Source organism: Barbus barbus (assembly GCF_936440315.1).
Source record: "Barbus barbus genome assembly, chromosome: 21".
Classification (NCBI taxonomy): domain Eukaryota; kingdom Metazoa; phylum Chordata; class Actinopteri; order Cypriniformes; family Cyprinidae; genus Barbus; species Barbus barbus.
This window is the reverse complement of record NC_136749.1, coordinates 16,602,721-16,621,791: the sequence shown is the minus strand read 5'-3', so window position 1 is coordinate 16,621,791 and position 19,071 is coordinate 16,602,721. Positions and strand designations below refer to the sequence as shown.

The window sequence follows — 19,071 nt, the reverse complement described above, 5'->3', positions numbered from 1 at the left end:
ATAATGCTAAATTGCTCCAAATCTGTTCTGAAAAAGAAACAAATAATATTTTATAGCACATTTTAATTTTTGGGTGAATTGTTCCTATGATGGTGCTATGAATAATTTCTGTGATGGTGTGTGTCCTTGTCCTTCCCCTTGTCCCTTCATTTCAATGACTTTGTTTCCGTCAATAAGGTTTTTACATTGCTCTTCCTCTCTCCTTCATGATGCATTTGCTTATTGTTTTCTAGCATACACCCTCTTCTGTTTTGTCACCCTCTTCTCTAGGTGGTGCGCTGTTGCCTCCTCCACATCATTCACAAAGGGCGCTATGTCATATCCAACAGGCGAAGCATCTTTTTCCGCGCGAGCCACAATGCAGCAGAGATGGAGGCGTACTGTAGCGCTCTGTGTCAGCTCAGGGCGCTGCTCTATCTAGCTCAGAGACTGCTTCATGACAACAGCCACGGCAACCTCTTCTTCCAGGAGGAAAGTGGCCTCAGTCAGAGCTTCCTGAGAGAGTACGCCTCCATGCACAAGGGCTGTTTCTACGGCCGCTGTGTTGGATTTCAGGTGTGTTTGTTTATGAGCACATGAGCTTATGGTTTACAGGATTTCATTGACCGATGATTGTCATGTTTATACACGTAATATAAGGTTGAAATCCAAAGTTATTTCAATTGTTGTTGGCAAATGGATTCAAAATGTAAGAACAAAAACTAAAAACCAAAAAGTATTCCCATGTGCTTTTATAATATAACTAGACATGTACATTTTTTTTCCTTTTGAAGCAAGTCTTTTATGCTCACCTTGTTTGCATTTATTTGATCAGAAATACAGTAAAATCAGTAATATTGTGAAATATTATTACAATTTAAAATAACTGTGTTCTATTTGAATATATATGTGATGACAAAGCTGATTTTTTTTTTTTTTTGCAGCCATTACTCCACTCTTTAGAGTCACATGATCCTTCAGAAATCATTGATAGACACACACAGATATGTATATGTGAAAATATATTCACACTGCTGTTCAAAAGGTTAGGGTCAGAAAGATTTCTGTTTAACTGAATTAATACTATTCCGCAAGGTTACATAAAATTGATCATTTACAATATTAGAAACATTTCTATTTCAATAAATACTATTTCTTCTATTCACCAATGGCTCCTAAAAAATGAAATGCGGTTTTCACCAAAAAATTAAGCAGCACAATTGTTTTCAACATTGATAATAATAAGAAATGCTTCCAAACATTAGTACCAAATCAGCATATTTGTATGATTTCTGAAGGATCATGTGACACTAAAGACTGCAGTATTCACTAAAGACTTATCTTTGCCATCACAGGAATAAATTACATTTTGCAATCTATAAACATAGAAAACCATTTTAAATTGTAATACAGTATTATTGTTTTTGCTGTCAACTTTGTGGTGCAATATGTTTCTTGTTTTAAGGGGAAAATTATCCAGTTGAATATCTTGTTCTCTTTACTTTTAGTTTACTCCTGCCATCCGTCCATGCCTGCAGTCAATTGCTATTAGCCTGGTTGCCTTTGGAGACAACTACAAGAAGCATCAGTCAGGAATAGGTCAGTAGAGCTGTCACGTTCAGTATGCCCTGATAGAGGCTTCTCTATATGCCCCTTGATTTATGTGAGGAGGTCACTGTTTCACACTACTTAATCTTTGCAAATGTCTGCACTGCAGCTTTTCCTCTAGAATGCCTCTGCCTCACCTGCAGAGGCATTCTAATATTGTCTCTTGTGCTCAATGCTGCACCCTAGTGGAAGCAGGAGATATTGCTCCATATGGTGAGTAGCTCTCAAAGAGGGCAGTATGGATGAGAGAAATTTGCAACTGTCATCCATTCTGCTGGTAGATTATCCTGTTTCCTCTAGAGAGATGGTCAGTCCCTGTTCCTGCTAGGGGTGGGAATCTTTTTTTATTATTATTAATAATTAACGAGTTTACAAACTCTGAATATTAAATTTAATTGTGTATTTTAATTACGACTTACATGTTCTTTACCAATTAATAAATTAAACAATTGTATGTGAAGAATTATTAACTAATTATTATTAATAACTATAGCTTCAAGCAAAGGTATTGTAATAAAAAGAACAAAGAAACACATTACAAGCAATAAACAAAAGTGCCTTTAGTATCTGAGAGTGCTTTTAGTGTCTGAATGTTTTCCAGAGAAGCGCGGTGATAGATTGTTTGCTTTTTTTCATTATTGCTGATTGATTATTACTGATGACAGACAGGTTTAATAGGCGGCATTCACACTAATGCATAGATCTGTTTTAGCATATCAGATGTTTTGTCCCGTCCTTAAATCATAACTGACTGTTATGAAGAGAAAACACTGAAATACTGGCTCTCTTTAGTGCACACAAGTGCCTTTGCACAGATGTAGGAAAAAAACAAACGTTTTTAGAATCCATTCAGAATTGCAATGCATCAGAATTGTTTTTCCTCCCACCCCTAGTTCATATGCTGAATTTTAGATTTCCAGATCAGTTTTTTTTTTTTTTTTTTGGTCTAGTGATGTTTGTAAATATTAATCTAATTGCTTGTGCATGTTTGTCAAGGTAAGATGATGGGATTTTCCAACTGGTTATCTGTGTGTTTCTGTTGATTGGGAACCCACTTTCATGTCTTTCCCCTCTGTTTTACTGTTTAAGTATGATGCCTTGTTGTGATATTCCAGTTACTGCATGCAGACAGCCGTTCATCTATCTGTCTGTTTGTCTGTGTTTCTCTCAGGTGTAGCAGCCAGTTCTTTCCTGACCTCTGGGAAGTATGCCATAGACCCTGAACTGAGAGGTCAGGAGTATGAACGCATCACTCAGAACCTGGATGTTCATTTTTGGAAGACATTCTGGAACGTAACGGAGACTGAACTTCTATCAGTTAGTATTAACCATCCTGCCAGTTTTCATTGACAGCACAATTATTTGAAAGAAAATTATATGACCTTCAGTTTTAATAATAATGCAAGTCACATCTCAAAATGATTTTCTTTCGAATAACCAAAAACAAATCTGCATGAAAGTGAAGAAAGTATGCCAAAAGCATATTATCGCTGTAATAATGAAATTGTAACCTTCACACTGTTCACAGTGATAATGATGATGATGATAGTTTATTACTATTATTATTTTTTGTACTATATTATATTACATTATTTGACTTTACTGAGATTAAAAAGAAGCTATGAATGAAAAGTAAGCTGAGGCTTAGATACTAAATAAACTCTGGATACCAGACAAATGTGAAATAAAATGAAAAATTACATAAGGCTGATTTAAAAAAAAAAAAAAAGGCCACTGTGGTGGACAAAATAAGTAAATTTTCACCTTAGCTGAATCCCTTTTACAACAAAATTGGACCAAAAAAAATCAGCTTTTAAATTTAGGCCCAATGTGGGTTTGAATAGAACTGGCTTCATTTTTACTCTGTTCACATTTGTCTCAACTCAGAAAACCTTTTTTTTTTTTAGTTTGAACACATTTAAAGATTTCTGACAGCAGAATACTCATAGCAGTTCAAATTGCAATTAATATATTTGTCAGAATAATCCCCAATTCATTTTTTTGCCCGATTTGCAGTACTCTACTGTCATAGATCAGGCATCAGAATTGTTAAAAGCAATTCCCTTGAGTATTAAAACTCTATTGACGTACTCCTTGCACCAGTGTTGTTTTTAATATACTTGACAATCTTTTGCTACAGCCAATCAGATTGCACACTGAGCACTTATAACCTGCCTAAATTCTCATATTGCAAAGTTCAATTCACATAATAATGAAACTGAAATTAATCTGTGCTCTATGTCATCTCTCTCTATCTCTCTCAAGAGTCTGGTGTCTATGACGGCCACACAGGTGAAGGTGAATCGAGCTCTTTCTGTGCCCCCCATGCCCTTTGACATGCCGTTGGTGGCAGATCCCACCCACACGGTGACTGTGTCTCCTCCTGCAGCTCATAATGGCCCGGGGCCTGTGCAGATGAGATTGATTTCATATGAGCTGAGAGAAGGACAGGTACAGCAGTTCACACTGATGTCATTGACAGACTTAATTAGTCTTGAATCATTATCATCTCCCGCTTACATCTTCCTTCTCTTTCTCACAGAAGCTCAAGCAGCTTTTCATTTTCATAATCTGAATTCTCTGTTCTTCAAAGAGTCAATTTTCCACTCTACATGCTCTTATCTTGTCAATAAATAAAAAAATAAATATGCACAGATAGCGAGGAATGAATAAAAGCACCGCCAGTCGTAATTAGGTGTGCTTAGCTAAATAAAGTGGTTGAGCTTGACTCTTTCTCCTTTTATCCTTTACTTAAAGCCCTTTTAATTCCTGATATACCTCTCGGTGTCATGGGAGGACTTGAATGCAGTATAGATGACTTGGATGTAATGGTGTTTAAAAAAGCCTACTTGACTTTGCTTCACACCCTTTGAACTCCTATTGATCCAGCTGCAGCGTAAACGTGTTTAAGAACCGCATGTTTGTAGTGTTTAATTACCTGTCTCTTGTTTAAATGAGAGTTTTTGCCTCTGTGTGGGGCACAGAGATTTAGGAAGATGTGTTGTTATGAAATAATCTTTAAAAATATGTTGCTCTTCATTCTTATGGTGCTTGTACTTCATTTGTGTCTTCAGGACAGTGAGAAATTACTAGCTCTGTGTCGCTCAGAGGGGGGCTCGATATCTCTTTCTTTGGGCCTGAAGACGAAGCACAGTCCTCCTTCCCCATGGCTGGTGTTGCACTTCCACGGAGGAGGCTTTGTGGCACAGACTTCCAAATCACATGAGGTATCTTTTTGTCTCTTTCTCCTTACACTTTTTATATGCCCCTCTTTTTCATCCTACTGATTTACTAAACAGGGAAAATTAGTGTTACAGTGCAATTCCACAAAAGCACTGATGGGAGGGAAAATTCTATGGGTGATATACTGACGAGGTGCACAATAAAAGAACACAGACGCAACATCTCATTTCCATAGTGACCAATGCAATCTACCAAGAGCAGTGCAAATTATCACCTGCTTTAAGACAAGCTTTTTTGGGCGTTAAATAATGGCGCAAATACCAGTGAATTGACAAGTGCAAATCTTAGTAAATCGCATTGCGTGTTTCATTTTAATTATCTCCTACTATAAATTTACCGATCAAAAGGGAAACTCTTACAAATGCATATTAAATAAGGTGAGTCGCAAAAATAACTTTGTCCCGGCCTTTTCAGTGCTAATTTCCACTGTGTGTCTTTAGTAAATCCTGAGTAGTTCTTTAATGCCAAATGAGGGTTTGCACTAACGCAAGTTGATAGTAAAACTGGCCCAAACTTTAAATCTAGGAACCAGAATATCATAGAGCCTTGGAGGTGAGGTGGGAATACATAACAGGAAAAACAGTGGAACAAATATAACGTATTGCTATATTTAATATGTGATTAAAAATATTAAGACTGTCCCACAGTTGTTTGCTAATGAAAAAATAATAATATCAGTGTCAGTGACTCATATGAAATTAGACTAGTAATGTATGAGGAAAATTAAAACTTAGCAGGATATTTTTATTATGCATAATTTCAAGCTGTAATTTTATCAAATGATCCAAAGATGTGAAAATATTATGTAATTCTGTGTATTTACAATACATAAATTGGTAACTGCAAAATTTGCCATAGCAAAATAAAGGAGTCAGCTATTCTAAAAACATTTTTATTCTAAATAAATTTTTTATTTCTTCTGTGATTCATATTTGTGCACTGATTGTCATTATTTCATAGCTTCTTGGCAAGTGGAATAAGATACTGGTCATTTGCATTCATTTGTGTCCAGTGTCTTGTGCAAAGTATGAGACTGCGGCTCTGTTAAAGTATCGTATTATCACTGCTCTCATGCAAAATTCACCTTCACGTCACATAAACACTCACCAGCGGGAGCCTGCGTTCTCGACACAATGCATTAGCTGCTTGAACGAGCTCCACTCAACAATGGACACGTTGATATGAGATGTAACTGGCAGTCAGAGCAACATGTTGTGACGCCTGTCAGCACACATCATGTCTTTAAACTACAAAACAAAACTGAGAAAGGGAGAAGGAGAAAAAAAATGGCAAAGAGACTGAAATATCAGAGAAGAAATATGTTCATTCCTTAAGTGTTTTCTCTTACTTAAATGCATGGTGAGATGCCGTCAGGTGTGTATTTAGGGTGACAGAAGCTTTTTGAAGTGAATGTTTTTAGAGGATTGTAATTCAGGCTCTTTTCCGCAGTCACACTGAAATCACTGTTTTAAAGCTGGGAACCACAAGATGTCAGGATTCAGAGAGGACTTAGGGGTGTGAGCTAGGAAAGCAGTTGAGGATTTAAAAAAGTGGATCTTTGCCATCAGTCAGCAATGCTAGAACCACTTTGTTAACACACCAGTGAAATAAAGCCATAATATAATGCAAAAGATGTACTACATTTGAGGAAACTATAGAAATATGCAATGCATGACATGTAATATAAAAAAACTGTTGGGTTAAACATGTTGACATTGTCATCAATGGCAGCTTTGATTCTTTGATGCTATTTACAAATGTTATGTCAACTCATGTGGCCTCATAATAGTTTAAGGTAAAAAAGCATTAAAGTCAGCATGACCTGGAAATTGCAACCAATTTCTCTCTTCCCTATTGTTAAACAGACTAGAAATACTACAATGAAAGTTACTATAATATCTATGAATTCCTGACCCTAAAAATGTGGCAATTTTGATTCTTCATTTGTGTGTGTGTCTCTCTCTCCCTCCAGCCGTATCTGAGGAGCTGGTCTCAAGACCTGAATGCCCCTATCCTTTCGGTGGACTATTCTCTGGCCCCTGAAGCCCCATTTCCTCGGGCTTTGGAGGAATGTTTCTATGCTTACTGCTGGGCCATCAAGAACCACAACCTGCTAGGTGAGGGGAATAGCCCCGTCTTTATACTTCCTCATTACATTATACCAGTGATTCATATTTGTATCTTTTTTTTCTCCATATTATGATGAACATCCGTGTGTAACAGCTTATTGAAAAATAAAAAAAAATTGAGTGGGCACTTGCAGATGTTGCACTCAAAAGTGGAGGCAGATGAATGTGAACTTGCAGGGGTTTAAGCAGACTAAATTATTGGAAAAGTCTGGCATACGTCAACAGAAGGAAGTCTGTCGTTTTCACTGGAAGGTCCAGTTATGACATTTTGATTAAATATTGTGTGGAAAATAAGAAACAGGACTTATTCACAATAATCTTACATGAACTTACAAAATGGAGTGAATTTCCATTTCATGCTGATTTTAAGCTTTTATGCTTTTATAAACTTTAAGCTTTTAGGACTGAATGCTTTGTACAGTATGCAGTAACCCAACATTCCCAGTTTCTGTGGGAGGTGGCAGCACTTGTCAACCCTATTTTTTTTTTTTTTTCAAAAATCTTGCCGATTTGTCATGTACGACTGCTGTCTTCTTGAGGTTGACATTCACCCATCAGAGGTACAAAAATAAAAAGTTCCCTCCAGAATGCCGGATCATATTTTGTAGAGAAATATTTAATTTTATTGATTCAATTTTGTTAGTTTTATTACCAATTTAATGAAACACTAAATACAGTATTTACAGTAATTGCATCATCCATCTCCCAGACTGCTTTTTAAATTATGAATTCAATTTTTTTGACATTGTGTCATTCAGGCACTTGATTAGTCCTTAAGAAAACTGATTAAGGTACAAGACAAGTGAAATCGGCCGATTTGACGATCTGTCATACTGTTGTGCTGTGCTGGTGTCGAGATCCCACAGGGAACAAAGACCCCTATTAAAACTCAGCTCACACTCGGTCTGACTACAGCAGCGTAAACATATTCATCATTCAGTGTTCTCTCACCTCTGCTATCTATCTCAAGATCATGACGCGGATCACGCGCTGCTAATAACTCTCTTTGGGTGTCTTTGGTTTGAAAACCACGCCAGAGTGCCTCAGATCAGTGCAAAAAATGTGACCTCATTTGAAGTTGAAAATTATAGAGTATATTTATCTTCTTGATTCTCAATTATTTTTTATTTGATCAATTGCCAACTTCATTTTCTGGTCTGCTCCTTCCTAAATCTCTTCTGTTGGCCCTTCTCCTCAGGTTGGACTGGTGAGCGTGTGTGTTTGGCTGGTGACAGCGCAGGAGGAAATCTGTGTGTGACTGTGTCAATGCGGGCCGCTGCTCACGGTGTGCGCATGCCGGATGGTATCGTTGCCGCGTACCCCGCCACCCTGCTCACCGTGTACGCCTCTCCATCCCGCTTGCTCACCCTCATGGACCCTCTGTTGCCCCTCAGTGTGCTCTCACGCTGCCTCAGCGCTTATGCAGGTCAGTCTAGGGCCGTAATAGGATTTTATGGCAAATAGTGCTGTGTTGTGACTCAGGTTATTAGCGAGCTGGAACGGTCAGGTCCGATGCGTAATTTATCGCTGGTAAAAGTTTAGCATATTCGCAATTTAGGAAGTGTAGACACCTTAATGATGATGAATGATTTCAACAAGTAAAGTTAAGTGAAGCCACACACGTCAGGAATAGATTAATAGGCTTGTATTTTGTTATAAATGATTCGATTAGTAGTGTTTTCAATCATAGTACTGGTGAAGTCAAATCGGTGGCCCACGGCTTGTATTTTCTTTCCTCTGCTGGAGAATGAATGCAATATTGTCTTTGTGTAACAGTAGTACTGGATATTTCAAATCTATATCTCTTCTGTTCTGATTCGTTCTCAGAGAACAGAGCAGCAAATTAAGTTAAAATGCTTCTATTTTGCATTTTTATTATATAACGCTTGTGCTCTGCTGAAAATTTACCTTATCCTTTACCTAATTTGGTGTTTCTGTCAGAAATGACCGGCTTTTAAATAATTGCTTGTAAATCTCTCATGTTTGTGCCTACACTCTAAAAAATGCTGGGTTAAATACAACTGGGTAAAATATGGACAAACCCAGCGATTGTGTTGTTTTTGACCTAGCGGTTGGGATACTGACCAGAAGGTTGGGTTAAACAATTAACCCAACTGTTGGTTGAAAACAACCCAATTGCTGGGTTTGTCCATATTTAATCCAGCATTTGTATTATCACAGGTTTTGTATTTCTTTTGTATTCAAAAATGGAGGTGCATTAACTCTGATCGATGGGCCTATGATCAATCAGCTCTAAAAATAAATACAAAACCTGTGCTAACTGAAGGAAAACAAGTTGATAAAAATATTGAAACAAATATATATAGCATAACAATAATTTAAATTTATATTTTTTTTTTTGGAGATTGTAATATAATCACTTAGCATATGGTTTCTCGCCTGTTTGCTTTAATGACAGCTCTAAAAGTTTTTTTTTTTTTTTTTACAAATTTGTTCACATGCATGTCTTAAATTTGCTAATTTCATTGATGGCCTAGAAAAAGGAGAATTTCTTGTCATTTAACATTTTTAGTTTTAAAAAGGTTTTGTTCTTTTGTTTTAAAAAGTTTACTTTTGAGATTTAATTTTTGATTTCATTTTTTACTTGTTTCTACTCATTTGTTTTTATTTATTTATTTATTATTCAATTTTGTTTGTTTGATTCCCACACTTTAATTTGGATTTTTTGACTCCTACTGTATGTTTTTTACTTTTTCCCCTTTTCCTTCTCTGCTGTGTGTAGGCACAGATCCGCAGGTGGAGACGCAGGTGGAGAAGGTGAGCACTTTGAGCATGGTGAGGAGAGATACTGCCCTGCTGCTCAGAGACTTCAAACAGGGGGCCTCCAACTGGATCCATTCATTGCTTGACAGAGGGAGTGCAGGTACCTGAATTAGATGTATTGTGTTTTCTAACTCATTGTGCTGAGTGTTTAAATCACAGATAGTGTTGTGGAAAGTGGTGGTTCTGAGCATGTGCAGACTGAATACTTCTCAATGGAGGCCCCAGTTCAGTCTACATCCGTCATCTAAGCAGGCTGATGAATCATACCTGGAAGTCCTAGGGAACTAGGGAATTGCCTATGGTGCCACAACCACATGATTCTTTCTGCTTCTCTCTACAGCAGTCATGTTTGTATTAAGTGTTTCTAACTTGGTAACCCTTTGACCTCTGTGGTCTTCCCCATAGTATTCCATCACCAGAAATGTAGCCTCGCCAACCCCTGCTTTGATTGGTTGCTGCCATTCTTTCTTTGCTGCAGTTGTAACTGATTGCTTACTGAATGATTTCAAATTATAAAAAAAAAAAATAAATAGAGATGCAACAATATTAAAATCCTTGAAGACACAAAGGAGCTAATAATTATTTTAAGATTATTAAAATGATCATATAATTCTATACTATTTTGTCAAAATAAAAACAAAAAAACTAAGGTCCAGTTTTACTAACAACTTGTGCCAGCGCAAACCATATTTTAAACCGACATTAAAATAGTGCTGTCAGATTTAACTAAAGATGCTCAGTGACGAATTAGTGCTGAAAAGGTGTTTTGCACCTCACCTTATTGAATATGCATTTCTAGGAGTCTCCCTTTCAGACGCAAAATTTATGGGAGGAGAGTATTCAAATGAATGACGTAACGAAATTTACTAACATTTGCGCCATTATTTAAAGCCCCAAAAAAGCATGTCTTAAATTGTTTTGCTCCTGAAATGGCTGCAGTTGTTGTTGCTAGGGGGAGTTACCGCAGAGAACAGAGAGCGGGTGGTAGAAGAGAGAGGATTTTTTCTACACGTATTAATTTATTTAGAATGCCAGAAGTGAACACATTATCTGAACATATCGTTTGCTAAGCCATGTTATTTTTAATTTGCTTCAGAAAATAAAAGACGATTTGGAACCCCTTAACTAGGAGTGACACAATACTAATTCTATCAAAACTTCTTGCAACCTTTCATTTTTTGGCCTGCGGTTCTTTTCAACATACTGTGGCTTCTTTATTTCTTTATTCTTTATTTGCAACTACGCTAATTTGTGCTGCGCTTGGTATATTGCCTTGGTCGATATGTAAATGAAATGTCTGTGTTCTTTCATTTGCGTGTTGTTAGTAAATCACCTGCAGAAATTTCCACACCCATTGGCGCGGTTTTGGAATTGCGCTCTTGCGCTAATTTTCCCTGTTTAGTAAAACTGGCCATAAGAACTAAAATCAACATTTTAAATGCTATAAGTGAATTTAGGCATTGCAACATTACAATGTATTTCGTAATTTGCTAAAGATTACATATAACATTCTTATTTAATAATTTGTTTTTTTAAAGTTGAATTTCAAGTGAGTTTTAGATGACGCAAAGGTAATCTTAATGACCGTGGAAGGTTGATAGCTGTCTGATAGCTGCTGATACCAATTTATTTGTACCAATGTATTTAGCATTTCTAACAAAACTGTCGGAAATGCTCTGCTCTGATTGCCTCTGCATATTTATTCTTTCTCATTTAATTTTTATTGCTGTTTTGATTGTATAGTCACACGGCTGAACTGAAAATCTGATAATAACCATCTCAAACAAAGCTCTTTATAATGGCTTCACATACTGTGCCAAATGCCCGTCGGTTTTGAAGTCAGTGGTTTAAATGGACTACTATCAACCCCAGATCTCATATCATTTGAGTTCATTAGCTCACACAGAGAGAGAAAGAGTAGGGCTGTGCAGGATGTCAATGCAGTGTGGCTAAAAGGCATCATTAGTGTGGTGTCACACAACACAAAGCATTCTAATTGCCTCATGATGGCCATGAATTCATTATTCACTATACTAACATTGCTGAGAATAGTTTTTCACAAGATTATGGCTATGAGCAATGCAGCTGTGTTGTGACTGGTGTGTCTGTCAGTCATATGTGTTTGTCAGTTTGTATGATCATATAATATTTTCCCGAGTGTCTGTTTAATGCCACACACACACTTCACATCAGCCAGTCACATGCCTTACCTCTCCCTGGCAACTGTTTCCTCGCCAACAGCCTCCACCAATGTCTGTGTGAGGGTCTTTGTAAACCCCCACCCCTTGTGCTTAAAATTCCTACCCTTTGCCCATTTGTACTACTTTCTTTACTTTCTCATTTGGCCTTTTTGCGTATTTGCATTACGAAATATTTGTATGAGATTTTTATGAGGAATTTCCTTTCTTGCTGACTGCTTAACTTGCTTTGGGAATTCAGAATTACCTTAGTTTTGTGGTTTTGTTTTTTTCCGCCTTCCCATTTTGGGCCTGTTAATATGTCATGTAGACATTTATCTAAGAAAACAATAACATGAGAGCATCATCAGTCAATATATGTGATTATAAAGCATCTATATATCCAGAATGACTTTGAAATTACATCTCTTGTTAAAATAACTACCAAAAATGACCTAAATATTTACTCTTCCCCTTCTAGACTCTGTAAGAAAGAGTGTTTCAGAAGCGTCTCTGACCTCTTCTCAAGCAGACCCTCCAGTGTCTGGCAAGGCGTCTGAATACTCCCTGGAGAAGGGGTCTCTGAAGAGCCAGACGTGCCAGGACTTGGGCACACATGCTAACAGCGGTGCCAGCAACGTACAGAAAAATGCCAACCACCTTAGCACCACTACAGCCAAAGACAACTCCATCCTTGACATCACACTGACACCCGAGAGCAAGGTACTACTCATCTAGTGCTTAAGAAGGGTTTAATCAAATTCCTGCTTTCACCGTGTCACTAAAGCTCCTGCGGTGTCGAAGGTCTCTCTTTTACAGATTGCAGCAGTGAGTCATATTAATCAACAGGCTGATTTGCATTCTACTAGGATGCCAATCTCTGCTACACAGCATCCATCAGGCTGTTTTTCATGGCTTTATGAGCGTGTGAAACATATGCCAATATTTGTGCTGATTAATTTGTTATCTCGAGTGAGAATGACCTAGCCTTCAACAGTTTAATGGTGTTGCTTATATCATAGTCAAACATAACATTTAAATAACAGACAGCTCCATTGTTAGTGAGAATCTGGTATGTTTGCTGGAGTGCAGCACAGATGTTCGTAAAGAGTATCAAATTGCTATCGGTGGCAGAAAAACAGGAGTTTGTTATGCCAAAATTAGCATCAGAGTCAGAGCTGTGGCAGAACGCAGGCTGTTAACTGGCCTCTTAACACTGCCTGATTTTAATAGCTTGCAGTCAATTGTTGATCTGGTTATTTTAGTCCAGTACACTCCGTGCAAATAAATCACTTTGCTTTTGTTTGGATTCCACACAGTTATTTCACTGTATTCCTCTCAGTCTGGCTTAGTGAAGTGAGAGAGGTTAATGCTGAGAGTTAAGTCTAGTTGCGCAACTTTGAGAAGGTGCAAAGGATTATGGTGCAATGATGTCATTTGGATTTTGCATGCCATTGTTCAAGTATGTGTTAAAATCCCGCAGAGAACCCCATGATGCCGTTACGTCAGATGTGTGAATAATTGCAGGATTTGAAAAAGTTTCGCTAAATTTTCCTGCCTTGTCCAAATGAGTTATCTCAGCCTTTCCTGAACCCATTCCTCCCTTCTTCCACACTCCTTACAAATATCCACTATCCTATGTAACAAATGCAATAACTAAAAAAGTTTTTTTTTTTTTTTACAAATGTATATAGACATGTGAATATGAATTAATATATAATTTATATCAGGCATGTATTTAATTATAGTTAATATATGGCTAATATACAGTGTTTTTTAAAGAAATGTATATTTTTAATATGGCAAGAATGCGTTAAATTGATAAAAAGTAAAGGATGTTTTATAATGTTACAAAATATTTATATTTAAAATAAATTGTTCTTTTGAACTTTATATTTATCAAAGAATCCTGAAAAATGTATCAGTGTTTCCACAAAAAGCAGCACAACTGTTTTCAACACTAAGCAATTTTTCTCTTCTTTTTTTCAACAAATGTATATAAACAATTATAATAAATTTATGTGAATTAATATAAAATTTATTAGACATGTATTTATACAGTTAATATACTGCTAATATACAGTGTTTTTTTTTTTAGAAATGTATATTTTTAATACAGCAAGAATGTATTCAATTATCTATATTTTTCTGGAAAAATTTATCACTTTTTTCACAAAAAGCTGCACAGCTGTTTTCAAAATTGATAATAAGAATTTTTTTCTTGAGCATCAAAGCAACATATTAGAATGTTCTGAAGAAAGTGATGTGACGTGACATACGACCAAGTATGGTGACCCATACTCGGAATTCGTGCTCTGCATTTAACCTATCCAAAGCTGGCCCGAGACTCAAACCCGCAACCTTTGGATTACGAGTCCGACTCTCTAACCATTAGGCCACGACTTCCCCCAAGAATGTGAATTCAAGAATGTGACACTGAAGACTAGAGTAATATTATATAGAGTATACAGTGGGGCAAATAAGTATTTGATACACTACCGATTTTTCAAGTTTTCCCACTTACAAAGAATGGAGAGATCTGTAATTTTCATTGTAGGTACACCTCAACTGTGAGACAGAATATAAAAAAGATCCAGAAAATCACATTGTATGATTTTTAAATAATTAACTTCCATTTTATTGCATGAAATAAGTATTTGATCACCTACCAACCAGCAAGAATTTTGGCTCTCACAGACCTGTTAGTTTGTCTTTAAGAAGCCCTCCTATCCTCCACTCATTACCTGTATTAATTGCACCTGTTTGAACTCGTTACCTGTATAAAAGACACCTGTTCACACACTCAATCAATCAGACTCCAACCTCTCCACTATGGGCAAGACCAAAGAGCTGTCTAAGGACACTAGGGACAAAATTGTAGACCTGCACAAGGCTGGGATGGGCTACAGGACAATAGGCAAACAGCTTGGTGAGAAGGCAACAACTGTTGGCGCAATTATTAGAAAATGGAAGAAATTCAAGATGACTGTCAATCTCCCTCGGACTGGGGCTCCATGCAAGATCTCGCCTCATGGAGTATCAATGATCCTGAGAAAGGTGAGCGATCAGCCTAGAACTACACGGGAAGACCTGGTCAATGACCTGAAGAGAGCTGGAACCACAGTCTCAACAGTTACCATTAGTAACACACTACACCGTCATGATTAAAATCCTGCAGCGCACGCAAGGTCCCCCTGCTGAAGCCAGCACGTGTCCAGACCCGTCTGAAGTTTGCCCAAAGACCATCTGGATGATCCAGAGGAGGCATGGGAGAAGGTTATGTGGTCAGATGAGACCTAAATAGAACTTTTTGGTATAAACTCCACTCGCTGTGTTTGGAGGAAGAAGGATGAGTACAATCCCAAGAACACCATCCCAACCGTGAAGCATGGGGGTGGAAACATCATGCTTTGGGGGTGCTTTTCTGCAAAGGGGACAGGACAACTGCACCGTATTGAGGGGAGGATGGATGGGGCCATGTATCGCAAGATTTTGGGCAACAACCTCCTTCCCTCAGTAAGAGCATTGAAGATGGGTCGTGGCTGGGTCTTCCAGCATGACAATGACCCCAAACACACAGCAAGGGCAACTAAGGAGTGGCTCCGTAAGAAGCATTTAAAGGTCCTGGAGTGGCCTATCCAGTCTCCAGACCTGAACCCAATAGAAAATCTGTGGAGGGAGCTGAAACTCCGTGTTGTCCAGCGACAGCCCCAAAACCTGAAAGATCTGGAGAAGACCTGTATGGAGGAGTGGGCCAAAATCCCTGCTGCAGTGTGTGCAAACCTGGTCAAGAACTACAGGAAACGTCTGACCTCAGTAATTGTAAACAAAGGTTTCTGTACCAAATATTAAGTTCTATTTTTCTATTGTATCAAATACATATTTCATGCAATAAAATGGAAATGAATTATTCAAAAATCATTCTGGATTTTTTTTTTTTTTATATATATTCTGTCTCACAGTTGAGGTGTACCTACAATGAAAATGACAGATCTCTCCATTCTTTGTAAGTGGGAAAACTTAAAATCGGCAGTGTATCAAATACTTATTTGCCCCACTGTATATAATATAGAAAAGTTGTTTAAGCATATGAATGGTTGCGTAAATAATTTTACAAAATCATCAGTCGTTGATCCAGCCTTATCTTGTATTTATATCTTATCTCTCCTAGCCTGAGGATGTGAGTTTCTTCCTCTGCAAAGAAGTGGATCCCTCAGTATCAGAATCCTTTTCATTTGTGGCCATTCCACCCCCTTGTGGTGAGGAGGACTCTGAGAAACCACGGGAGTTTCCAGAGGGCTTTGAGCCTCTGCGTTCAGAGCAATTAGCAGAGATGAACGTGCAGAGTTCTCCCATTGTCAGAAACCCCTACATGTCCCCTCTTTTGGCTCCAGATAGCATGCTAAAGGGACTACCTCCAGTACACATAGTGGTAAGTCTGACCAAAGTCATTTACAGTTGACTAATTCAAGAAGATGTGGTGGAATAAAGTTATTTTCAGGATTTACGTTCATGTCATAAGCTCATATTTTGTCTTGTGTCTTGTACCATCTGTCTCATCCCTCTTTTCTCAGGCCTGTCATCTGGACCCCATGCTAGACGACTCTGTGATGTTTGCCAAAAGGCTGCGAAATATCGGTCAGCCAGTGACCCTGTGTGTTGTGGATGACCTTCCTCATGGCTTCCTCAGTCTGTCTCAGCTCTCGAGGGAGACTCGGGAAGCTACTAACGTATGCATGGAGCGAATCAGGGATGTCTTCACCATGAAAGACCCTCCCCCAGAGATGCGCAAGCACCGCAAACTGGAACGGACCAACCAGAAGCCTTCTGCTACCAAAAGAGACCACACTCAGCTTTCACAAGTGACTGTGCAGGAGGAGGAGGAGGGGCTATTTGTTGGGGGAGGGTCCTCTGTTGTGGATGAGGAGGGGCTTGCTGGTTTTTACCCTCCCACTAAACCCGAAGCTGAAAAGATTCCAGCTTAGATTTTGGCGTGAATGATACCAAAAGAGATACATATCGGTAGAGTAAGGTCATATTATGTGAATAAAGCAGTGATTATAGCAGACGAGAGTATCGAGAGAAAAATACAGCAATTAACCAACTATTAAATTAAAATGTATGAAAGACACTATCCACTCTATAATTAAATACTTAAAGTACAAATTAGAACACCTCCAGGTTTATTACTCAAATGTGATTGTGTGCACATGCACTCCCTTTACCACCTTGCCTTTTGTTGCGTTATACCAGCACAAAAACTAATATCCTGCCTTCAACAAAAACATCCCAGCACATTACCGTCATTGAAAGACATTACAAATGGATGTATAAACCCAAACCTCACTCCTTATAGCACTATAACTGTTCTTATACGTTAATGAAATCGGTCTACAAACTGTGATTCAATATTATACCTGTGTGCTACAATTTAAACTCCATAGAATGCATTGCTGCTAGGCATCCTGGGGATAACTGATAAAAGCATTTATTATTGGTTGACTTTTTTTTTTAATAGTAGCTTTTGAATTATTTATGACACTGAATTATAATATGGTGTTACTGTGTATGTTAATCACCCTTTATTACTCTACCTGCCTATCGGCTCCTAGAGGACGTCCTGTGCGAGTAGTGTTTGAATAGGATTTCTGATGCTGCTTTGTCCTCATGGAGTTGGGTGTTTATTAAATGCAATTAATCATGATCAAATTTCCCACAAGCGCTCTGTGGAAGGAAAGCTCAAGTTACACAAAACCGCACCGAATTTGTGATATAGTGTTACTTGTGTTATATGGTGTCCAGTCTTGTTATACTTAAAATAATAGTCCATTTTGTTATATATTATCTTCATAATGGCTTGGTGAATTTGTTTGGTTTGCTTTAAAGTGCTAGATAAGCACAAATGAAAATTCTGTCATAATTTTTTCACCCTCACATCATTTAAAAATTGTATGACTATTTCTTTTAAAACGTTTCAGTTATTTTTGCCCAAACAATGAAAACCACTAGGGTCCTAAACAAACCATCACGTGGGTTCCTTTGACTTTTATTGTATGGGCAAAAAAAAAACTGAGAATATTTTCCACAAAACAATGAAAGTCATGCAGTTTTGGAATTACTCAAAGGTGAGTAAATAATGCCAGAATTTTCAGTATTTGGATGAATTTCCCTTTTAAGTCTCAAGTGGTGTTGAAGTGGCATAATTTGACTCGTTAAAATTTGTTTGTTTATCATACTCGTACTATAATCACATTTATCTGTACAGTTATACTATAGATTAGTTTGTTTGTCAAAAAAGACAACATATATATATATATGCAACAATATATGCATACTGATTAAAAAACTGGACACTCCATCACCGCCTTTCCCTCCGGGTCGTTCTCTGACATGTCGGCGCAAGCTTCCTTTATTTTTCCCTATCCCTTGTTCCTTCAGTCAGCTTGTTTCCCTCTGTTAACAATCATGTCGTCTGTCCCTGTGCACACTGACCCATTTTGAGCACACTCCTCAATTCTCACCCACCCCATCCTAGAGGTATTTTAAGCAGACTCCCTTAACACCCAGCAACCTTGAGCCAATGAATTCTTTCAGCCTGCACATGTGTGATGCATACCGCTGTGATAGCGTGTCTCTATTTGAATCAGGTCGCCTCTTTCTCTGGCACTAATTGACTCTATTGACTCTCCAAAAAAAAAATGGCCAACGTTTTGCCACTCCATAAAGTTTAGTGCTGTATGGGAGGTTTGGGCCTTTGTGTGCACAGTTTAGCTGAGTGACAGCTAGTGGCCTCAACTCCTAAAGTGTGTTTATATAGCGCACATACCCTATTTAAAGAATTGTCGACTTTATTATGAAACAAGTTATAACGCCACTTGCTGTCATTTTAAGCTTCGCTCAGCTAAGTGGCACAACCCCACATGTCTTTTGGGATTTTATATATCCCAGGCAAAGGCCTCTTCTTTATCAGTGTGTCTATGATTGGATTAACCCAGAGCTATGTGCATAGAGAAAACAATGCTCCATCTACTGCTGATTGCAGCACTTGAGAGTTAGCTTATAAGAGTGTCAAGATATAAAAAGATTTGCTTGCTTGCTCTTTTCACCGTGTCAGAGCTGCTCCTTTCTGGTGACAGATTTGAAATAGCAAA

General features: G+C 37.9%; 1 protein-coding gene across 2 annotated transcripts in view; it reads left to right on the top strand.

Annotated features, from left to right (window-relative positions):
- LOC306887253 (hormone-sensitive lipase-like) overlaps positions 1-18,609 on the top strand; it is a 30,616-nt gene extending 12,007 nt beyond the window's left edge. For both annotated transcript variants that reach the window (XM_079444861.1, XM_079444862.1), the window contains 11 exons: positions 271-555; positions 1,488-1,578; positions 2,759-2,904; positions 3,853-4,038; positions 4,662-4,814; positions 6,803-6,947; positions 8,158-8,385; positions 9,703-9,843; positions 12,402-12,643; positions 16,092-16,352; positions 16,495-18,609. In XM_079444861.1, the coding sequence (XP_079300987.1) occupies positions 271-555; positions 1,488-1,578; positions 2,759-2,904; positions 3,853-4,038; positions 4,662-4,814; positions 6,803-6,947; positions 8,158-8,385; positions 9,703-9,843; positions 12,402-12,643; positions 16,092-16,352; positions 16,495-16,905 (2,289 nt within the window). In that variant the 3' untranslated portion in view covers positions 16,906-18,609. The remainder of the gene's footprint in view (positions 1-270; positions 556-1,487; positions 1,579-2,758; positions 2,905-3,852; positions 4,039-4,661; positions 4,815-6,802; positions 6,948-8,157; positions 8,386-9,702; positions 9,844-12,401; positions 12,644-16,091; positions 16,353-16,494) is intronic.
- Positions 18,610-19,071: the final 462 nt, after the last annotated feature.